This window comes from Lissotriton vulgaris, chromosome 3_1 (genome assembly GCF_964263255.1).
Source record: "Lissotriton vulgaris chromosome 3_1, aLisVul1.2, whole genome shotgun sequence".
Classification (NCBI taxonomy): domain Eukaryota; kingdom Metazoa; phylum Chordata; class Amphibia; order Caudata; family Salamandridae; genus Lissotriton; species Lissotriton vulgaris.
In genome coordinates this window covers 1,958,749,209-1,958,770,112 of record NC_141689.1, presented here as the reverse complement: position 1 = coordinate 1,958,770,112, position 20,904 = coordinate 1,958,749,209, and the positions used below count along the sequence as shown (strand labels likewise).

Below are 20,904 nucleotides of genomic sequence, written 5' to 3'. Positions count from 1 at the left end.
TCTTTTGTAGTGGTTTTACAGCCACAATCTTCCAGTTGTCCGGTATGCTCGACAACATGAAGGAGTAATTAATTATGTAATTAATAGTTGGATTTATAATGTCCACAAGAGCATGCAAACCTTTTGGGGGGCAGGGATCAAAGGATGAACCTGACTTACAAGAGAGAATGGCTTGTCTAGACTGTTAAAGACTGATCTCCTTGAAGCAGGTGAATTCCGTTCTAGTTTCTGGAGTTTGTGCCTCGCTGGCCGAGGGGATTATTTCTGTGTAGTCTTTTTTTAGGTGTAGGATTTTATTTTCAAAGAATTCGGCAATTTGGGCACATAATCCCTGTAAAGCTAAATTTCCCGTTCTAGAATTTTTGGATCTGTGTACGATTTCGTGATATTAAACATGGTTTTCTGATTTGCTTCTGCCTGATTGATTAGGTTAGAATAGTATACTATCTTTTCCATTTTAATGTGTTGATGGTATACTCTAAGCGCTGCTTTGAAAGACAAAGTTCTTCTGATTTATAGTTCTTTCTCCATATTCTTCCCAATTTCTTTCATTGGCCTTGTAAGTCTTTTAGACGAGGGGTGAACCAGGAAGCAGAATTTGTATTAATGGTGTTTGGTGTTTAATGATGGCATGGCTTTGGGGGAGTGCTCAAGAAGGGAGAACCAAGAAAACTAAAATTCTTCCTTACTCTGCCAATCTTGCTCTCCATCCTTCCCAACTGGTGTAAAACCGATCCAAAGCCCCAAATATGCTGGGAGAGGGACAAAGCATCTGTCTAGTCTCATTCATGGTCCCATCATCACTGTAAGAATGAAGGTATATTGTTACTCGGTCTGTATGTTTATTCTATTTATTTATGAAACTGTTTCTATAGCATTCATGTACTGTGAAGTATTTGAGAGCTCTACAGTAACCTATTAGCAATAAACTGGCTGTCTCTATATTATTGCCTGGGCTGTTGCCTCTAAGAGAATATGTACTTTTTATATGATTTACTTACTCTCACCAAATCACACATGAAGCAAGGTTTCCGTTGAGGCGATTCCTCCTCACTTGTTCTGTCTCTAAAGAGTAACAGCTGTCTCTCTTTTACCCATGTGCCATTTTTTCCCAAATTAGATGCTTTCTGGTGGTTTGTTACCACTTGATTTTGGAAGCATCTTTTTGGGATAAACATCAGACTCCAGCTTGGTTCCTCATTACAAATCTCAACATTCCAGCCTACAATGTGCATTTTTATGGGAAGATCTATCCAGTGAGTGATGCTAATGTAAGGCAAAGGTGAAAAGACCTGACTTGGTCACTAATTCAATCTGAGGCTGTAGGGCCTGTTCCTGGTCAAACAACCTCAAATGCCAAGCGGGAGCATGCAAGTAGGTACTTGGTCTCAGCAGGTCAGCAACTGGTCTAAATCTCACCATCAACCAAGGTCAGGTGGCAGTCCACTGATGTATGCATGCACAACTGTGCTGCACCCTACCTGTCCACCTGTTATCTCACACTGATGAGTCGTGCAGTAGCCTTGCTCATCAGCTGTCTACCATTACTCAAATTTACACCAGTTCTAGGGCTTGACTTTCCCCATTATCGCCATGCATTTTCCATGAATAAGGCTAAGGTGAAGTGGGCATTGGCCCTGGAGCATGGTGAGGTGGATTGGTGTTGAAGGTAGTACACTGAGGTGGAAAGGAGTATAGTGGGTGGTATAGTGCCTCTTCTCAGTAATCATAATTGCATAGGAAATGTGATGCAATGATATATGGAGATTCAGGTTAAGTGCTGCTTTGCATCACAGTTAGGCAGGTAAGAGTAGAGTACACAGAGGCAAAACAAAGGAGAAATGGGAGTAGTCCACTGAGAGATTGAGGGTCCACTAAGAAACAATTTGTAGAACAGTGAACGACACCTAGAGCAAAATTAGAGGTGGTGTCAGTTTTCTCCCTGCAACAGAACATTAAAGACACTCAATTTCTGCCTGTCTAATAAGTGGCCAGCCCTGCACACAATATGAAAAGAGTAAGTTAGTCTTATCTGAAACTAATCTCAGGCTTAACTCCATACACCATATTATATTTATATCACAATGCAGCCAAATGTATTTTGTTTGCCTAAATCGTAAGACATACAATATGAATAGAAAACTAGTGCTGCAAGATTATTGATAGCTACAACTTAAAAGTAGTTGTTGTACCTCTGGTGTGTCAATGTCATGTAGAGGGGAGTCAATTTCTTCATCATCACTGCCTTTTCTTTTCCTTCTATTACGAAGAGTCTGGATTAGATTTTTGTGAAAATCACAAATGTAAAGATGCTTTGCCTTAAATAAAAAATACAAAAAATGCAGTTATATAAATGTAGTAGGCGTTTACTGATCACATGTAGTTAATTAAAGAAAATACTTGAAGACATTCAAAGCACGCAAAGATAACATAAAAGCCACTGAATATAATAAACATGAAATAAACTAGTACAAACAGCTGAAGTTACATATGAGCAAAGGATATTCAAACACCAGCGAAGAGAATTTAAAACATTTTCCAGGTGCCATGGAACTGTGGTGTGTATAGCTGTGTACACATTGCATTAATTAGGACAAAAATGGAAAATAAAAAATTGTTTCTCTGTTCAAAAGATAAGTTAATTATTGTGTGTGGAGTCTTGGGGTGCGAAAGGGACTTTGGGGGATGTTATAGATATGTATACATGTTTTTGTAATAATGTCAAAAAGGCATTATATATTATTGATATATATACTTTTAATTTGATTTACAGACCTGATGAAGTCCATAGAGGATGAAATGAATTGGCTGGGCTGACTGCAAAATGTCATGTATTGAAAACTCAATAAAAATTTGGATACTGGATGCATTCTTAAGACTCCGGACAGCTGAATCTCACTTCTTGTTCATCATTGTTATATTTGTTAACATTGGATTGCCTTAATTTGGGGCGGAAACAAAACAATCTAGTGGACGCACCTTTTCGAATTGTGGTGTAAATTGACAAGTGTGGCTTCTAGGCAGTGGGGCCATAAAAAGTAGAGGTTGGGATCTCTGTAGATATTTAGAACGATACACTTGTGCAACGGTAGGGCCTACACTGCTTTTGCTTATCTTTGGTCTACTGCATATAATACGAGCTGCTGCCCTCAGCTCTTCGGTAAATTGGAAACCTGTGCCCTTCCATAGCCAGCACGAACAATGCCCAGCTGCTATAACAGTGTCTTTACACATTCTGCAATGAAGGCGTAACAAGTGGTAAAATAGGAAAACAAAAAAAGAAAAGAACATGGGGAAGAGAAAGCTAGGGCAAGTAAGCGAAACCAGAATTGTTAGCATGGGTTTACGGGAAGATATAATGAAGAAATGGCCAGACTAGCTGAGCTGGGTGGGCCATGCTTGTTATCAGTACCCATGTATATGTATGTTTATATTTCTATCAAAAAGGAGGGAAGAGGATTCAAGGTCCATTCAGTTCCCCTAGTTAGATACTGAATTAATCAAAAGGGAATGGACACTGGTGTCTACTAAACCTTCGGTTAGTCTTTGAAAACCCTCATAGACAGCCTGATTTAGTCGATGCGGTGTATCTTTTATCCGCCCCGTCAGGCGTCATGGCATATTCATAGGGTAGTCAAATAACGTGCGGTATGCCTGCCTCACCCGAGGCTACATCTGGTCCAGGTAGAAGTGTCCAGAAATAATAGGAAAGGGAAAAATATAAAAACAGTATGTCACCAAAAAAGAATTTTTAATGAAAAGGTTGGCACAGTTGTTAAAAAATTCGATATATATGTAATCGGGCAACTAGATTACCATATATCTATATATATATATATATATATATGGATGCGTCACCAGGTTTCAGCTCTATGAGCCTAGCCGGGTCTGTAGAGCTTTCGTCAGGACAAAAAGACAAAAATACATACACAGAAGGTACTTACACAACTTGTGTAGGTTCCTATAGCTATTATGGAATTTATTATACAGTCACCTATAATGTGGGAACACAAACCAATACACTATATTATGGTATGTTAAATGCGGTGAGTAGGCATAATACTTGTCTTACAGCACACAGACTAGAATTACTAGTAAAAGGTATGCACCTAATTGTAGATACATTAATAGTGAGAAGTAAGGAATGCAGGGGAAAACAGGTTTCAAGTCTCTAAACACAGAGAGGAGGCTACTTGTGCAATTCGTGCTTATTGGTGGGGTAGGAGTGGAATGCTAAGAGTGCAGGGTCCCTGTAGTGACAGACTTCTGTAGTTAGACTACAAATCACTGCGTTGGTGTTATTAATGTCGAGCATATGCCTACTCACCGCATTTAACATACCATAATATAGTGTATTGGTTTGTGTTCCCACATTATAGGTGACTGTATAAGAAATTCCATAATAGCTATAGGAACCTACACAAGTTGTGTAAGTACCTTCTGTGTATGTATTTTTGTCTTTTTGTCCTGACAAAAGCTCTACAGACCCGGCTGGGCTCATAGAGCTGCACCATGTTGACGCATCCATATATATATATATAGAGAGATATATGGTAATCTAGTTGCCCGATTACATATATATCGAATTTTTTAACAACAGTGCCAACCTTTTCATTAAAAATTCTTTTTTGGTGACACACTGTTTTTATATTTTTCCCTTTTATTATTTCTGGACACTTCTACCTGGACCAGATGTAGCCTCGGGTGATGCAGGCATACCGCACGTTATTGGACTACCCTATGAATATGCCATGACGCCTGACGGGGCGGATAAAAGATACACTGCATCGACTAAATCAGGCTGTCTATGAGGGTTTTCAAAGACTAACCAAAGGTTTAGTAGACACCAGTGTCCATTCCCTTTTGATTAATTCAGTATGTATGTTTATATCCTGCATGTCAAGGAGGTTTCATTCTTTTGCATATTAGCATTTTAGAGCACCTAATACCTAGACGATACTTAATGTACTTCCGGATGGTCCCGTAAAATGATACGTTTGTAGGTTAAGGGTTTATAGATAGTCCTACAAGGAAGAGTTTGGGTTTACCGCAAGAGGTTATTTAGAGTGCTCCAAATACGTTGCAGTGTTTCATTGCTCTGCTTCAGCATGAAGAAAGAGGGGATTTAACAGAGACAGAGTTGTATATCTGTATATTTTTAACAATTTTATGGTAATTTGGGGCCAATGTTTAAAGTAAGAGAAGGGCTGGCCAATTAGGAATGTGGTCTGTGGAGTCCATGGCCTTACATCTGGTTGCACTACCCTAAGAACACGTCTACATGCACTTGTGTAATTGTGAGAAACAGAACCCACAATAGTTCCAGTGTGTTAGAAAACAGTCAATTGATAAAAGTTCTGCTACAGCTCAGTGTCCGTTGAGACGATATGTAAACATTTGCTTTTAGGAAAAAGTTAACATTTCAAGAATACGTTTGTCAAAGTGATACAATAAACCTCCTTTTAGTGGCTTGTCAATAATTGAAAATACACATATGTTTTTAAAAGGCATGTGGGGTGCAAATCTTGAATCACGTTTTACAACCAAAGGGCTGTGCATCGAAGCTGGGTGTGAGGTGCCACGCTTAAGCCTAGGGCAGTACCTCAGTGCATGTGCAGCAGGTTTGTTAATCATGCCATGTCCAGCTAACTGTAATCCACAGGGCGTGGATCCCGCCCGGACACATGTTCAGCCTGGAGCACCAGGGCAAGTCCCAAACCGTAAATAGGTCATGCACCACTGAGATTAGGTCTGCCTGAGGCACAGCGTCTATATGTGCATGCGGGCGGGCGCGTTTGTGTGTCCTTGTCTGCCTCAGTCAGAGACAATGAGAGGATGTGGCCTAAAGTTCAGAGCTGTCGACCATGGAGCTGGGGAACCAGGTTAGAGTCCCGGCATCAGCTCAACGTAATCGCTCTGCACCTACCAAAAATTAATGTGATCTTGTGTAAAGGAACTGGTGCTCATGTAAAGCACTCCAATGACTAACAATAGAGTTCACGGTATATAAAGCTGCAAAATAAATAAATAAAGACAAGACTTCACAAGTGAGTGTGTGTGTGGTGGAGCAACACCAAGGCACAACAGCCCGCGGAGAGGAGAGAAGTGCAGCTGTCCTGAATAACAAGCACTGGCGTTGCCAATAGGTTTCGCATTTGGAAAGTTGGAGCTATTGGTTTTGTAAATGACATTTTATATTTATATATTGTTTTTGACAATGCCAATAACGATATATAAATATAAAATGTCATTTACAAAACCATTAGCTCCAACTTTCCAAATGCGAAACCTATTGGCAACGCCAGTGCTTGTTAAAGGGTATATTTGGCGTGGCCTTAAAGTTATTATTTATGAGCCCGGCAGGCAGTATTGGGTAATTTTTGCACGCACTGTTACCAGAACTCCATTAATCTAAACCGTGGCGAAGTGTTTTGACAACCGAAGTTGCCCGTGTTCACTGTTCCTGCTCCTTCGGTCGACCTTCCCAGTCTCGAATGACCGTGCAGCGCTTCGAAGAAAGTTATCACGATTCATTTTTGCATAGCGCAAAGATGAGAAAAAACAGATGAAAACAGTAAAAAGCTTAAGAAAAGTGCAGAATGGGCAGAAAATTGGGAGAAAGAGCTAAAAGAAAAAAACGGGGTGAAAGAGATGTGATGAAAAACAGCTGAAGAGAGCTAGAGCAAAATGAGTAAAAGTGATGAGATAAAGCACTGGCTTCATCAGAAATGGCCTCGCACTGCTGGCAAATGCACGGAGTGAAGCCGGATGGGGGCGGGAGAGCCTGGTGGGGGGGGCGGAATGCGAGCGAGGGGAGGAGAATTTATGAGCCCGGCAGGCAGTATTGGGTAATTTTTGCACGCACTGTTACCAGAACTCCATTAATCTAAACCTTGGCGAAATGGTTTGACAACCGAAGTTGCCCGTGTTCACTGTTCCTGCTTCTTCGGTCGACCTTCCCAGTCTGGAATGACCGTGCAGCGCTTCGAAGAAAGTTATCACGATTCATTTTTGCGTAGCGCTTTGTACGACGGGCTCCACCAAGCAATGAATAATGTTCAAAAAGGAAATTGCCAAAGAAGTTCAAGAAGGACCAATTACCGTATCAATGTTTGAGAAAGAGGTGCGTTAGAGAGCCTTCTAGAAGGTTTGGTGGTTCTCAGAATGCACTGCTTTCCAAAAAGGAAAAAGCAGCAAACAGGACAAAAGAGAGGAAAATAGTGAGAGAAGAAGCAAGTGTGAGAGAGCATGAGAGGGAGCCGAAGAAGACGAGGCAGGAGCCTTGAAGTAGCAGAGCTGGATCCAGAAGGGTCTTAGACTATTCAGAGGACAGGTCAACAGGTATGTGCGGGGGCAGAGGGGAGGCCGAGGACGAGGCGCCTGCTCACTGGCGTTGCGCAGCTGCTACCATTAAGTAGGTCCTGGGAGGGGGAAGGGACAGGGTTGAGCGGAAGATCTGGTAGAGAAAAAGCCGTTGAGGAGCTGGGAAAAGGAGCCGCAGGAATGGTTGGGGGGGTGGGGGGCGAGAGTACACAAAGATGAGAAAAAACAGATGAAAACAGTAAAAAGCTTAAGAAAAGTGCAGAATGGGCAGAAAATTGGGGGAAAGAGCAAAATGAGTGAAAAGAGCTAAAAGAAAAAAACGGGGTGAAAGATGTGATGAAAAACAGCTGAAGAGAGCTAGAGCAAAAAGAAAAAAAGGGGTGAAAGAGATGTGATGAAAAACAGTTGAAGAGAGCTAGAGCAAAATGAGTAAAAGTGATGAGATAAAGCACTGGCTTTATCAGAAATGGCCTCGCAATGCTGGTAGATGCGCGGAGGGAAGCCGGATGGGGGCGGGAGAGCCTGGTGGAGGGGCGGGAATGCGAGCGAGGGGAGGAGAAGTGTGGCAGGCGGATTAGGGAGATGCGCCTGCTTGTGTGGTCACGTGACCCGCTTTTGTGGTCACGTGACTCACATGCACTGTGGAAAAACCGCAGTGGTTTGACGAGTCGATTGAGCACTTGAATTTTTGCCTATTACATTCGCAAGCGAATGATAATAGGCGAAACCTAAAAAACAAGCTGTGAGGGGCAGGAGGTGTTGTTCTGGGACAGGCTCTGAGGCCTAAGTAAACAGGGAGCATGGGGGTGGAGACTGTGAGAAGCAGCGAGGAGAGAGCCAAAAGAGACAGTAGTGCACTAAAGCAAAACATATGGCCCATAGTGAAAGGATCCATGTAGGAGGGACAGTCTCCAGGGTGGAAAAAAGCAGCCCAACGGCAGGACAAATGTATGCTATTGACCAACAATAACAAAGGAAATTGTAGAGGCAGAGGAAAGAGACAACGATATGCGCTGAGCCTGTTTAAAAGTCCATTTCCAGATACAGCATGCCTCGCAGCAGCGCATGCGCTGCTTAGGCTCAACCTGAAAAAAAGAAAACAATGATGACCGCTACGGCAATCCATTGACATGTATACACTTGGGTGCCATTGGCTCTAATATTTTATTTACCGATCCAAGATGATGCACGCTTCTTAGATCAGTAATATATATATTTTTTTTTAAAGAAAGAATTAACACAAAAGAGCAAACTTAAAACAAACATTGACAATACCAAAAAGGTCTTCATTTTTTAACGTGAGTGATAAGCTGCTGGCCTTACCAATGTTTGTCTGTAAAGTTAGCAACAGATCACTTTAGGGTTAAGAGGTCTCATTTGGGGTAGTACGTTACAGAGAATGTCTCTGTAATCTTCCATACCCTCTTTTTGATAAATAAACATATCTAACTATCTATATTTATCTAACTAAGAGTCAAGTTTCACACTGCATATTGTACACCACTATAATGTTGCTAATCAACATGGTACAGCATACCGACCTCCATGTCCAACATCCAAGTATGCAGCTTAATTCAAAGACATCGCAAATGATCATTTAATACTGCTTCTTTTAAGTCTTTGCTGCCATATAGTAGACGGTATTCAGATGTGTTAACTACTGGCACAACATTGTATTCTACAAGGAATATATTACTGGGATGTCCATTTTCTGCTTCTGTCCTAGGACCGTATTCGGCACATTGTTTATCTCGATTCCAATTCCAGCAACACAAATTACTACAACAGTGGTCCCTGGCAGGGAGAAGAATGCTGATTGAAAATGAATATAGACCCAGTCAGTTCTATATTATTGAAGACATACCCAGCCGGGCAGAGGTCTTCAAGGTTTATATTTAAATCAAAATATACAAAACAAAATAACACCTTCAACAATTCACGTGCGTGGGGCACAAGCCTGTACCCAACCACGACCGTGCACAGACAAGGACATACACAAAGGGCTTGCAAGGCAAAATCAACAGTCTCTGTAGGGTTCCAATTTTGGACAGAGAATTACATGTGGGTACCATTACATAGTTTTGTATTGTAAATTTCACAGGTATATGGTACACAGTGGGTCGACGACGTTTCGGACCCCCTTGCTAAATGATGGGGTCCATCATCAGGACAAAGCAGTGGTTGCCTTTTTTAGTTACTAGCCTCTTTAGCCTAAGGGGAGGACAAAAAAGTACATTAAATTTACTCACATGCATCATGAGGGTGACATGGTTATAGATCTGTATCCTGGTGGAAACAGCGAGTGACTTATTGGGTGTTTGACAAGCATGTGACTGGGTGCGGTTGCACATGCTGTAGGTGACAGTTTAGGTGCTAAGGTGTAGGTGGTTCACAGAGCTAAGTGTCAGGGTGAAGAGCGGCGCAGTGATACTGGAATTATCAGGTGGAGTAGATACTATAGTGGTTGTTGGTGCTGGGGTACATTAAATTGCATCGTGATCAGGTGAAAAACGGCGCAATGGGTTTGGAATAAAGTGGAAAAAGCCAACGAATCGTATACAATATCTCATAGTCAGGTTAAGAATACATTGACATCTTAATCAAGTGAATAAACGGCGCAGTGGTGAGGGGTGTGGAAAAGAATACATCAATGATGGGCGCTCACCAGAACAGCAGTGTGCAGGCTCATATAAGAGCGTGCAGGCGATGGGAACAGTAGGATACTCTATTCCGGGGTTTTAGATTTATCTAAGGGAGAAAGGGATTGTGCATCGGTTAAACCGGGAACAATCGGTTGATCAATACCGGGATTTGTGAAGTCTTGAACAGGATTCGGGCAAGGCAAGAGACAGCCTTTTGATTAGTGGGCTTACCGGTAATTCAGTTTACGAGGGTCCAGGGCGGGAGAGGTTAGTATCTCGTGTCCGCGTTTGCCTGTGCACAAAATAGCATATTAGAGCAGGCATCTTAGGGAATTGGTCAAAGCGCATTTCAGAAGGACCACGGGGGTGCTAATCAGGGAGGGTGGGCTTACCAGTAAATTAGTTTCCGAGGGTCCAATGGCGGGAGATGGATGGTATCTCGGATCCGCTCGTGCCTGTTTGTAAAATAACGTATTAAGGAAGGAATCTCAAGGGATCGGTCAGAGGCGCATTTCTGAAGGACCGAGGCGGGGCTTACCTTAAAAACCGGATAATACCGGGAGCGCCGTGTCGCGCTTGGGTCCTGGAACCAGGGGGGCCTGCCGGAAAAGAGGGAATTATCAGGGGGGGGCACTTGGGCAGGGCTACAATGATAACAAGGTGAGCGAGGGAGGAGTAAAGAGCTTACCGGATCAGTCGGCGAGGCGTGCTTTCCTGGTTCAACGGGTCAAATGAGAACAACACTTTTATTGTGCTCAGCTATTGGCTGACAAGGGGCCATAAGCATAGAGGAAGGACGATGCTCTCGGTCATTTGCGATGAGGGTATTAGACATAAAGGGAGGGCGATGCTGGCGGCCATTTTGGGTGAGGGAGGTGAGGGTTGTGTACAGATAGACAAACCACAAGGGAAAAGGATGCGGCGCAGAGACATTTGTGAAGTAAACAAGTGTGAAATATTACACAAGCAGTATTAAAATTAAAATTAAAGTTGAAGTGCATTGATTATACATAGCAATAACTGCGAAGGCCAAGGTGCTTGAAGATCATAAACTTAAGTCTTTGCAATAGGAGTAATAGGTCAGATAAGTGTAGTCCAGTCCTCTTGCTGGTTAAGACCAGAATTCAGGCTACCTGTCCTTATTATCCATTTCAGTTCCTCTCTGTTGAGAAGGAGACTCAAATCGCCTCCTCTTGGTGGTAGTGTCACTTGGTTTATAATGGTCCAGCGAATGTCGTTTTCCGTGTGTTCTTTGGAAATGAAATGTTCAACCAACGGAGCGTTGGGAGTCTTGCATCGTATTCTGCTTCTGTGCTGGGAAATCCGCAACTTAACCTTTTGCTTGGTTTGACCAACATACAGTAGGTCACATGGACATAAAATCGCATATACAACGTTACAACTATTGCAGTTTGTGAAAGTCTTCAAAACATTTTTCGATTCCTTATAAACAAATTCTTTACTCTCAATAGTGTATTCGCATACCACACACGTTCCACATTTCGCATGGCCTCTAAGGGGTGTTGTGGTCCAATGGTCATTGATCGTTCTTTTGAGTGGGGTAGGGGATGGTAATGCAGCCCTTACTAAGTGGTCTTTGATATTTTTGTTTTTTTTAAAAGCGAACAATGGGCGTTCCCAGTTAAGTTGGCCTGAATTCAGGATGTGCCAGTTTTGTTTAATACTTTTCGTGACTTTATTGGACACGCTGGAGAAAGTTGTGACACACACCAATTTGTTCGAAGTGGGTTTCGGTCTGTTTGTCAGAAGGGTCTCCCGTGGACAGTACCACGCTCGCTTCATGGAGTTTTTTATGAGGCAGCGAGGATAACCTCTTTGACTCAATTTGGTGGCTAAGAGACCAGCTTCATGGAAAAAATCCTTTTTATGGAAATTGTTCCTTCGCAACCGAAGGAATTGTGAGTAGGGCAAGCTATCTTTTAAGGCCCTAGGGTGGCAACTATCATAGCTTAAGAGCGTATTTTTCTCAGTGGGTTTATGATATAGAGAAGTATAGAGTGGACCATTTTCATGTTGGATAGTCAGGTCCAAAAAAGGAATAGAGGTCTTGCTGTGAGTTAATGTGAATGTTAGGCCACTGCAATTGTTGTTCAGCCAATGTAGTAGGGCTGGGAAGGCGTTGATGTCATTACCCCATATCATGAAGATATCGTCTATATAGCGTCTCCACGTTAGGATGCCCTGTTGGAATGGGTTGCTATCAACAAGAATCGTATTACACTCCAACCAGTCCATGTAAAGGATAGCCAACGTTGGAGCAAAAATGGCTCCCATGGAGGTTCCGCGAACCTGCTGAAAATATTGGTTATCATACACAAAAAAGTTTTGTGTAAGGCAGATTTCGAGAAGCTGGATTATGAAAAGTGTGGGGACCCTATGGGGACGGGTTCTTTGGTCAAGAATGGTTTCCATTACATACAGGGATTCTCTTTGGGGAATGTTAGTGTACAATGATTCAACATCCAAAGTACATAGAGTCTCAGTATTAGGGTTAAATGGAAAGTTTTCAACAAGGTTGATCATGTGAGTACTGTCTTTTATATAACATCGGGTTGTTGGTACAAAGTCCTTTAAAAAGAAATTCACATAATGGCCCAAGGGTTCCAGAACCGAGCCACACCCCAACACAATGGGGCGGCCTGGCGGTTGGTCAAGGCTCTTGTGCACTTTGGGCAAAGTGTAAATTACCGGTGTTCTGGGATTTGGAGTGTTCAGGAAGTCATATTCATGTTTACTCAAGTATCCATTATCCATAGCCTCAGTAGTAATGGTTCTGATTAGGGCTTGGATTTCTTTGGTGGGGTTCGTGGAAAGTCTACAGTAGTGATCTGTATTGGATACTTGACGGAGTAACTCACTTTTATAGTTATCAATGTCTTGCAATACAATTCCTCCACCCTTATCGGCTGGCTTAATGATTAGACTGGAATTATTCTTAAGGGTAGAAATGGCTGATTTCTCTTCTGTAGAGATGTTATATGGTACAAAAATGTGAGATTTTGCCAGATCGGCAGTTTCTTTGAGAATCACCTTCTCAAATGTTAGGATTTCCTTGGGAATCATGCCAGCCATGGGTGAGAATTTGGAGGGTGGTCTAAATGGTGTAGACACTGGTTTTGGGTCAGTTGGGTTGAGCTCAAAGAAGGCGCGCAGCCTAATTTTCCTGAAAAATGTCATAAGTTCAGACTGTAGGTCAAGGAAATTTGGGTAGGTAGTAGGGACAAACGATAAGCCCTTACTAAGGACAGAAATTTCATGAGAAGATAATATATGGCTTGAAAGATTAAACAGAGGAATAGTAAGTTCTGTGTTTACAGCCTCTGTCACCATTGGTAGAATCTGTTCCGGGTCTGTCGTTCTCCCGGAGGATTTTGCCATCGTGTTGGTTGTTTCACACGGCCTCTCTTGTGGGGTTCTTGCTGGCCTCTGGCTAAAAAATGATTTTGATGTCTTTGCGGTCCACAACCCAATTTACACCCAGGCCTTGGGGTCGCTATAATAGGAGAAATACCGTTGTAGGGTTCACAGACTCCTCAGCCGACTCTTCAGATAACTCAGACGGCGGGGAAGGCACAAGTGGTGGACCGCAAAGACATCAAAATCATTTTTTAGCCAGAGGCCAGCAAGAACCCCCCAAGAGAGGCCGTGTGAAACAACCAACACGATGCTTATGGCCCCTTGTCAGCCAATAGCTGAGCACAATAAAAGTGTTGTTATCATTTGACCCGTTGAACCAGGAAAGCACGCCTCGCCGACTGATCCGGTAAGCTCTTTACTCCTCCCTCGCTCACCTTGTTATCATTGTAGCCCTGCCCAAGTGCCCCCCTGATAATTCCCTCTTTTCCGGCAGGCCCCCCTGGTTCCAGGACCCAAGCGCGACACGGCGCTCCCGGTATTATCCGGTTTTTAAGGTAAGCCCCGCCTCGGTCCTTCAGAAATGCGCCTCTGACCGATCCCTTGAGATTCCTTCCTTAATACGTTATTTTACAAACAGGCACGAGCGGATCCGAGATACCATCCATCTCCCGCCATTGGACCCTCGGAAACTAATTTACTGGTAAGCCCACCCTCCCTGATTAGCACCCCCGTGGTCCTTCTGAAATGCGCTTTGACCAATTCCCTAAGATGCCTGCTCTAATACGCTATTTTGTGCACAGGCAAACGCGGACACGAGATACTAACCTCTCCCGCCCTGGACCCTCGTAAACTGAATTACCGGTAAGCCCACTAATCAAAAGGCTGTCTCTTGCCTTGCCCGAATCCTGTTCAAGACTTCACAAATCCCAGTATTGATCAACCGATTGTTCCCGGTTTAACCGATGCACAATCCCTTTCTCCCTTAGATAAATCTAAAACCCTGGAATAGAGTATCCTACTGTTCCCATCGCCTGCACGCTCTTATATGAGCCTGCACACTGCTGTTCTGGTAAGCGCCCATCATTGATGTATTCTTTTCCACACCCCTCACCACTGCGCCGTTTATTCACTTGATTAAGATGTCAATGTATTCTTAACCTGACTATGAGATATTGTATACGATTCGTTGGCTTTTTCCACTTTATTCCAAACCCATTGCGCCGTTTTTCACCTGATCACGATGCAATTTAATGTACCCCAGCACCAACAACCACTATAGTATCTACTCCACCTGATAATTCCAGTATCACTGCGCCGCTCTTCACCCTGACACTTAGCTCTGTGAACCACCTACACCTTAGCACCTAAACTGTCACCTACAGCATGTGCAACCGCACCCAGTCACATGCTTGTCAAACACCCAATAAGTCACTCGCTGTTTCCACCAGGATACAGATCTATAACCATGTCACCCTCATGATGCATGTGAGTAAATTTAATGTACTTTTTTGTCCTCCCCTTAGGCTAAAGAGGCTAGTAACTAAAAAAGGCAACCACTGCTTTGTCCTGATGATGGACCCCATCATTTAGCAAGGGGGTCCGAAACGTCGTCGACCCACTGTGTACCATATACCTGTGAAATTTACAATACAAAACTATGTAATGGTACCCACATGTAATTCTCTGTCCAATATTGGAACCCTACAGAGACTGTTGATTTTGCCTTGCAAGCCCTTTGTGTATGTCCTTGTCTGTGCACGGTCGTGGTTGGGTACAGGCTTGTGCCCCACGCACGTGAATTGTTGAAGGTGTTATTTTGTTTTGTATATTTTGATTTAAATATAAACCTTGAAGACCTCTGCCCGGCTGGGTATGTCTTCAATAATATAGAACTGACTGGGTCTATATTCATTTTCAATCAGCATTCTTCTCCCTGCCAGGGACCACTGTTGTGTTTATAAGATTAAGCTCCCCGAGGTCCCTCGCTGATACCAATTGGGGTCCCCTTGTTGTTTAAAATAGCAACACAAATTACAGCTTTAACAAAAGTAACTGTCCAATGAAGTGAGGGAGGAGGACTAGAATGAAAGTTGCACTTTGGGTTTTACTTTAATTTCATGGCTTCTTTCTTTGACTTTTCTTCCCTCCACCCTCCCTCCCCCACAAAGAGCAGAGCATAATCTATATTACATTGATATCAGATCGCCATAAAACTAACATCTTATTAACAGCTAGGCAAAGGAGAAAAGAAAAGAGAGACCCAGAAAGAATAACAAACAAAACAAGCATTTACAATGCAATGGTCTCGGCATCATTAAAGGTAGAGCTATTGGCATTGCTCATGACATTTCTTTTTTTTTCTTTAAATCATAAATAAATGGCATTGTCATTTACATTGCCAATACACAGCACTCTGCACCTGCATTCACAGCTCTGCACTCAACAGCACACACCACTCTGCACCTGCACTCACAGCTCTGCACTCAACAGCACTCACCGCTCTGCACCTGCACTCACCGCTCTGCACCTGCACTCACCGCTCTGCACCTGCGCTCACAGCTCTGCACTCAACAGCACACACCACTCTGCACCTGCGCTCACAACTCTGCACTCAACAGCACACACCACTCTGCACCTGCGCTCACAACTCTGCACTCAACAGCACACACCACTCTGCACCTGCGCTCACAACTCTGCACTCAACAGCACACACCACTCTGCACCTGCGCTCACAGCTCTGCACTCAACAGCACACACCACTCTGCACCTGCGCTCACAACTCTGCACTCAACAGCACACACCACTCTGCACCTGCGCTCACAACTCTGCACTCAACAGCACACACCACGCTGCACACACCACTCTGCACACACTCACAGCTCTGCACACACCACTCTGCACCTGCACTCACAGCTCTGCACTCAACAGCACACACCATTTTGCACCTGCACTCACAGCTCTGCACACACCACTCTGCACCTGCACTCACAGCTCTGCACACACCACTCTGCACACACCACTCTGCACACACCACTCTGCACACACCACTCTGCACACACTCACAGCTCTGCACACACTCACAGCTCTGCACCTGCGCGCACTCACAGCTCTGCACCCTGCACTCACAGCTCTGCACCCTGCACTCCCTACTCTGAATTAACGCCTCGACCGACCGACGAATGGGTTTGCTATAATTTTTATAAATTTTTAAAATCTTTTCTAAAACTATATTGATTATGCTTATATTTTGTAAACTGTTTTTAAATTTGTGGTCCTCAGTTGTACCAAAGCAAATAAAAAAACTTTGACTTTGACTTTGCGCGGAATGGCGCGTAATTACAGGACGTGGCGTAATGGCATCGTTTTGGAAACTCCATGTAACAAGCATACCACGAAATTCCCCAAATGACTGGTATTAGGAGCGCGTAATTTCAATTTAGCACAAGCCTAACATTTCACTTCTGTACTATTTGTTTTCCTCCTGGAAAGTATAGCGGCCAGATAGGTAACCCGCTTTCCCTTCCATGATCCACAGAACACGGGCCTGAGCCTGTTTCTCACGTGTACCAGTTGAGAGTATCCGTGCTTAATTTGTGCCGGCGGTTGCAGGTGGATGCACGGGAACACTTTTTGGGTGTCTCTTATTTTTCCTCATCAGACTGTATGTACCCAGAGCAAGAGAGAGAGAAGCAAAACACGGAGGACGAAGGATAGAAAACAGATAGGAGAACTGAGCCAAAAGAAAAATGCAGGAATGAAAGGGAACTTGCAAACGAGACAAAGATACAGGAATGGGAAGAAAGAGGGCGTGTTAAAGGGGGATCAACCCTCGGCAGTCTAGACAATCGCCAACTCAGCAAGCATTTTGGCATCACTCAGTGAATATGCGGAAAATGTGCCTCCCTGCGCTTGTGTTATATATCCCAATCCCCTTTTCTATGGGCTCCTTTAATGTTACAGCGAGTAAAACGCACGAGGGCTCTGTCTGGAATGCCATCCCTCGCGCATCAGGACACTGCTTTGGCGCTTGTAACTTCCGCCTGTCTGTCACGAGGATGCTTGTTTAGCTGTATGACACAGGTGCAGGTCCTGCTTTTCCTGTTGGGCTGAAGACCGAGACAATGCAAGTATTCAAAGGCAAGGACTTGAGGCGGAGCTCAGACAATAAATAATAGGGCGAGACTCCGTCTCCCGTGACCTGGGCCTAAAATGGCACTTAGGTAGTTATACTTATTATACACGTGAATATTATCTTTCTGGCAGAGTGTGAGAATATGGACTACGCATGTTGATGCTTTAGTGTTGTATCTGCCCGGTGGTACTTAGTTATCAGCTTAAGAAGGATGAACGGCTGAGTGGCCCTGCCCAAGAATGAAACCGGCAAGCAGGGCCACTGAAATTATGCGGCAGAGGAGTAATACATTATTCGGCAGGTTTGACTAAATTATGCAACAAGAAAAGGAAAAATTATGCAGCATAATTTGTTGATGGTATTTACTTAATTATTTTGTAATTTTGACACATGGTAATGCTGTTTGGCCAAATATTTTACCTCACGAGCACCAGTTTGACAACCAAATACAGAAATAAGCAACGAAAAGATTACTAGTTAACATTTGAGGAGGGCTTTCCATTGCACACACGCTTGTCACCACATATTTATTAATTTTGGATCAGTTTTAGCTCAAAACAATTTTTTATTTTGTTAGCTGGTTAAACTGCACCATCCACCTCAGAGGGGCTGACAACATAGCGTTACAAAACTCCCATGGAAACCGTCAGCCAGGACACTATGGAACTCTCTAGACACGTTCCTAGATTCTTATGAACCACCATGAATAAAAGACCTCACCAAGGAATCCTATATTACTGCCGCTCCACTTACCCGGGGATGGGGTAGCGTGTGGCCACACACCCCTGCCTGCCCTCACCCCTAGTGACCCTTCGAACTCCCTGGTCGGTGTACGTGGCTGCCGCACGCTCCCTATTCGCTTCTTACCTCCTTCTGATGTCCGTCCTGGCGTGGGGGGGTTTCCCGCCGCCCGCATTGGACGTTGGCTTCTCGGGGGCACAGCCGCCCGCTCCGACCACCGCATGACTCCTACATCTCTCGGATCCTTCCCTTTCGCCACCTCCTGGTGTGAGCTTTGCCCAGCCTGCTGATGCGGAGTGTAGACGGCTGCTTGCAACGGTTCAAGGTGCTCCCCGCTACCCTGCCCCTCGTTACCCTCCTGAGGTATGCCTGGAATGGCGGGGGCACGGTGGGAGGCCGGGACCCTCAAAGGTGGGCGGGGGGTCCCTCCAAGAGATTCCGGTTCCCCGGCCCGGCCGCCCCTCATGCTGCTTCAGTTGCGCTGGTTCCTGGGTACCTTGCCTTGGTGCTGCTGCCAGCGTGCTTGTTCCCTAGGGTGGGATCGCTGTTTGACCTGTAGCACAGGCGGGGTGGAGGCTCCAGGTCGCGCTGCCTCCCCTCCCCGCGCCACTCGACCATCGCCGTCGGAAGGAAAAGTAAAGCGTGAAAGGGCAGCCAGCTGTTCTTGGCGCCATAGCTGATCTCTTTGTCCTGCTGCTCCTCGTGCTATAACCCAACTCCTATACGGAGGTTTGGATCCGGGCTGCATTCTTTTTCCGTATGCCGGGTAAGTCCTCCCAGCCTTCTTTGCGGTTTACAAAGGGGGTGCGGTGCCGGCCGCCTCTCCAGCGGGAAATTCGCCCTTCTGGACGGGTCCCCGTGCTCTGGGGCAGAAACTGGGTGTGTGACTCACGTCCATTCTGTTGCAGCCCTGCGGAGTTTAGCTTGTGTCTCCCAATGCCCCTGATCTCTCGCAGCCATGTTCACCCGGCGCCATAGCCTTGCCAGCTGGTGACGTCGCTGGCCGGACTTCTCCTGGCTCGGTTTGTCTTTTTCTTGACTGGCCTTGCTCTGCCCCGGGTTCTGGGAGTAGTAGGTTCCGTGGTGCCTTGCACCAGTGACGGCACTCACAATGAGGTGACCAGGGGCAAGAGACTTCTCGACTGTAGAAAGGCGAGTTCCTGCACAGCACTCCGCAGACGAAGGGGGGCGGGGGGGGGGGTGCGACGAGAGACGAAGGAGAGCTGCGGGCAGAGGGAAGGTGGGGGGGGGAAGACGGCACTCACCGGCTGTTCAGAGAGGCGGCGGTTCCTCCCTGCCACGGGCAGGGCTGCTGGGCTTCGGCTGGGGACGTGCTTCTTCTCCAAGATACCAGGTGGAGGAGGCTGCGACTTCTTGGGGCGGCTGTTGCCGAGAAATGGCCTAAAGAAAAGCGCCGCCATTTTCCGATTCGGGGGCGTGTTTTTTGCGCCCTGAGTGACAGACGACGTCACAGGGCTAAAGAATGCAAAAAATCACGCCCCCGAATCCGAAAAAGACGGAGCTTATTTGGAGGGACGGCTCTCTCCTCCAATGGCTGGCCTCCTTTTAGGAAGCCAGCCAATTGAGGTGAGACGGCCGAGGGAGGCGGGTTCCAGATCCCTACTAAGTATCATACGATCTCCTCCCGGAAATGCTGGCAAGCCAGCATTTCCGGTCCTCGACCGAACAAGACCCCCCCACCACCCAAATATGTCAAACATCAAAGAAATTTATTATAGTATACAGTCATCAAAAGCAGGCCTAAACCTCCCCCATTATCTACCGTAGTCTTGCCAATCAATACTACCAAGTGAACCCGTCACCCAGTTAATCACAGAGCACCATACTGTTTTACCACGCTTCCTGGCTCCCCTACCCAGTTATACAATGACCTTTCCCCATTGTAGATACCCATTAATCGACCAAACCAGGCATGAAACCTGGGAAGCTCTGCACTTTTCTTAACTGTAATAATTAACAATCGGGCTATTGACACACATAAAAAAAACAGGTCTTGGTCAAACCATTATGCATTCTGCTGTCGTACCCCAAAGGCAGCAATGATGGGCTTATACTTATTTCCCTCCCAAACAGCTTTTTCGAATATAGTTCAATGCCTTGTTTTAACGGCAGTAGCTTCACCCACCCATAAAACATATGAATCAAATCTGCGGGGCCTTCGCCACACCTACTACACTTATCGTTCTCCCTCAAACCCCATCCAAATGGCCTTGCAGGGGTATAATACAAGTTAAAAATTGTTTTACAGTGCCAAGATTTCAAACTCAATGAGAGAAAGACCTGGGCGCCCAACCCTATAGACATGTACAATTCCCCTTCCCCTAATCTACTCATCCAGTTTGATTCCATCTTCTCCAAGTCATCTGGGGTAGTGTCCCTCAAAAGAATATATATTTTTCCAATCCTACGATCTGAATTTCTTAAAGTCTCCAAAATGAGTAGCCTTTCTAAAGAGATCTCGCTGTCCTTACCTGGTCTTAAATTTTATCTCACTTGTACAAAATTAAAGAAAGACCCATCAACTAACCCAAAAACCTGTTGGAGCTCCATAAATGAATACGTGATCAATGGTGTAGAGATCCCTGATCTTGATAAGACCAGATTGTTCCCATTGTTTGCCCATCCCTGATCTTCGTCGACTTTCGAAGCTTCTTGCACAGCCTCTAG

The 20,904-nt window shown here is 44.8% G+C and overlaps 1 protein-coding gene across 1 annotated transcript in view; it reads right to left on the bottom strand.

Moving 5' to 3' along the window:
- The window catches only part of SAP30 (Sin3A associated protein 30), a 228,222-nt gene that overhangs the window by 132,958 nt on the left and 74,360 nt on the right, over positions 1-20,904 (bottom strand). The window contains exon 2 of the mRNA XM_086962437.1: positions 2,193-2,318. Coding sequence (XP_086818563.1) covers positions 2,193-2,318 — 126 coding nt within the window. The remainder of the gene's footprint in view (positions 1-2,192; positions 2,319-20,904) is intronic.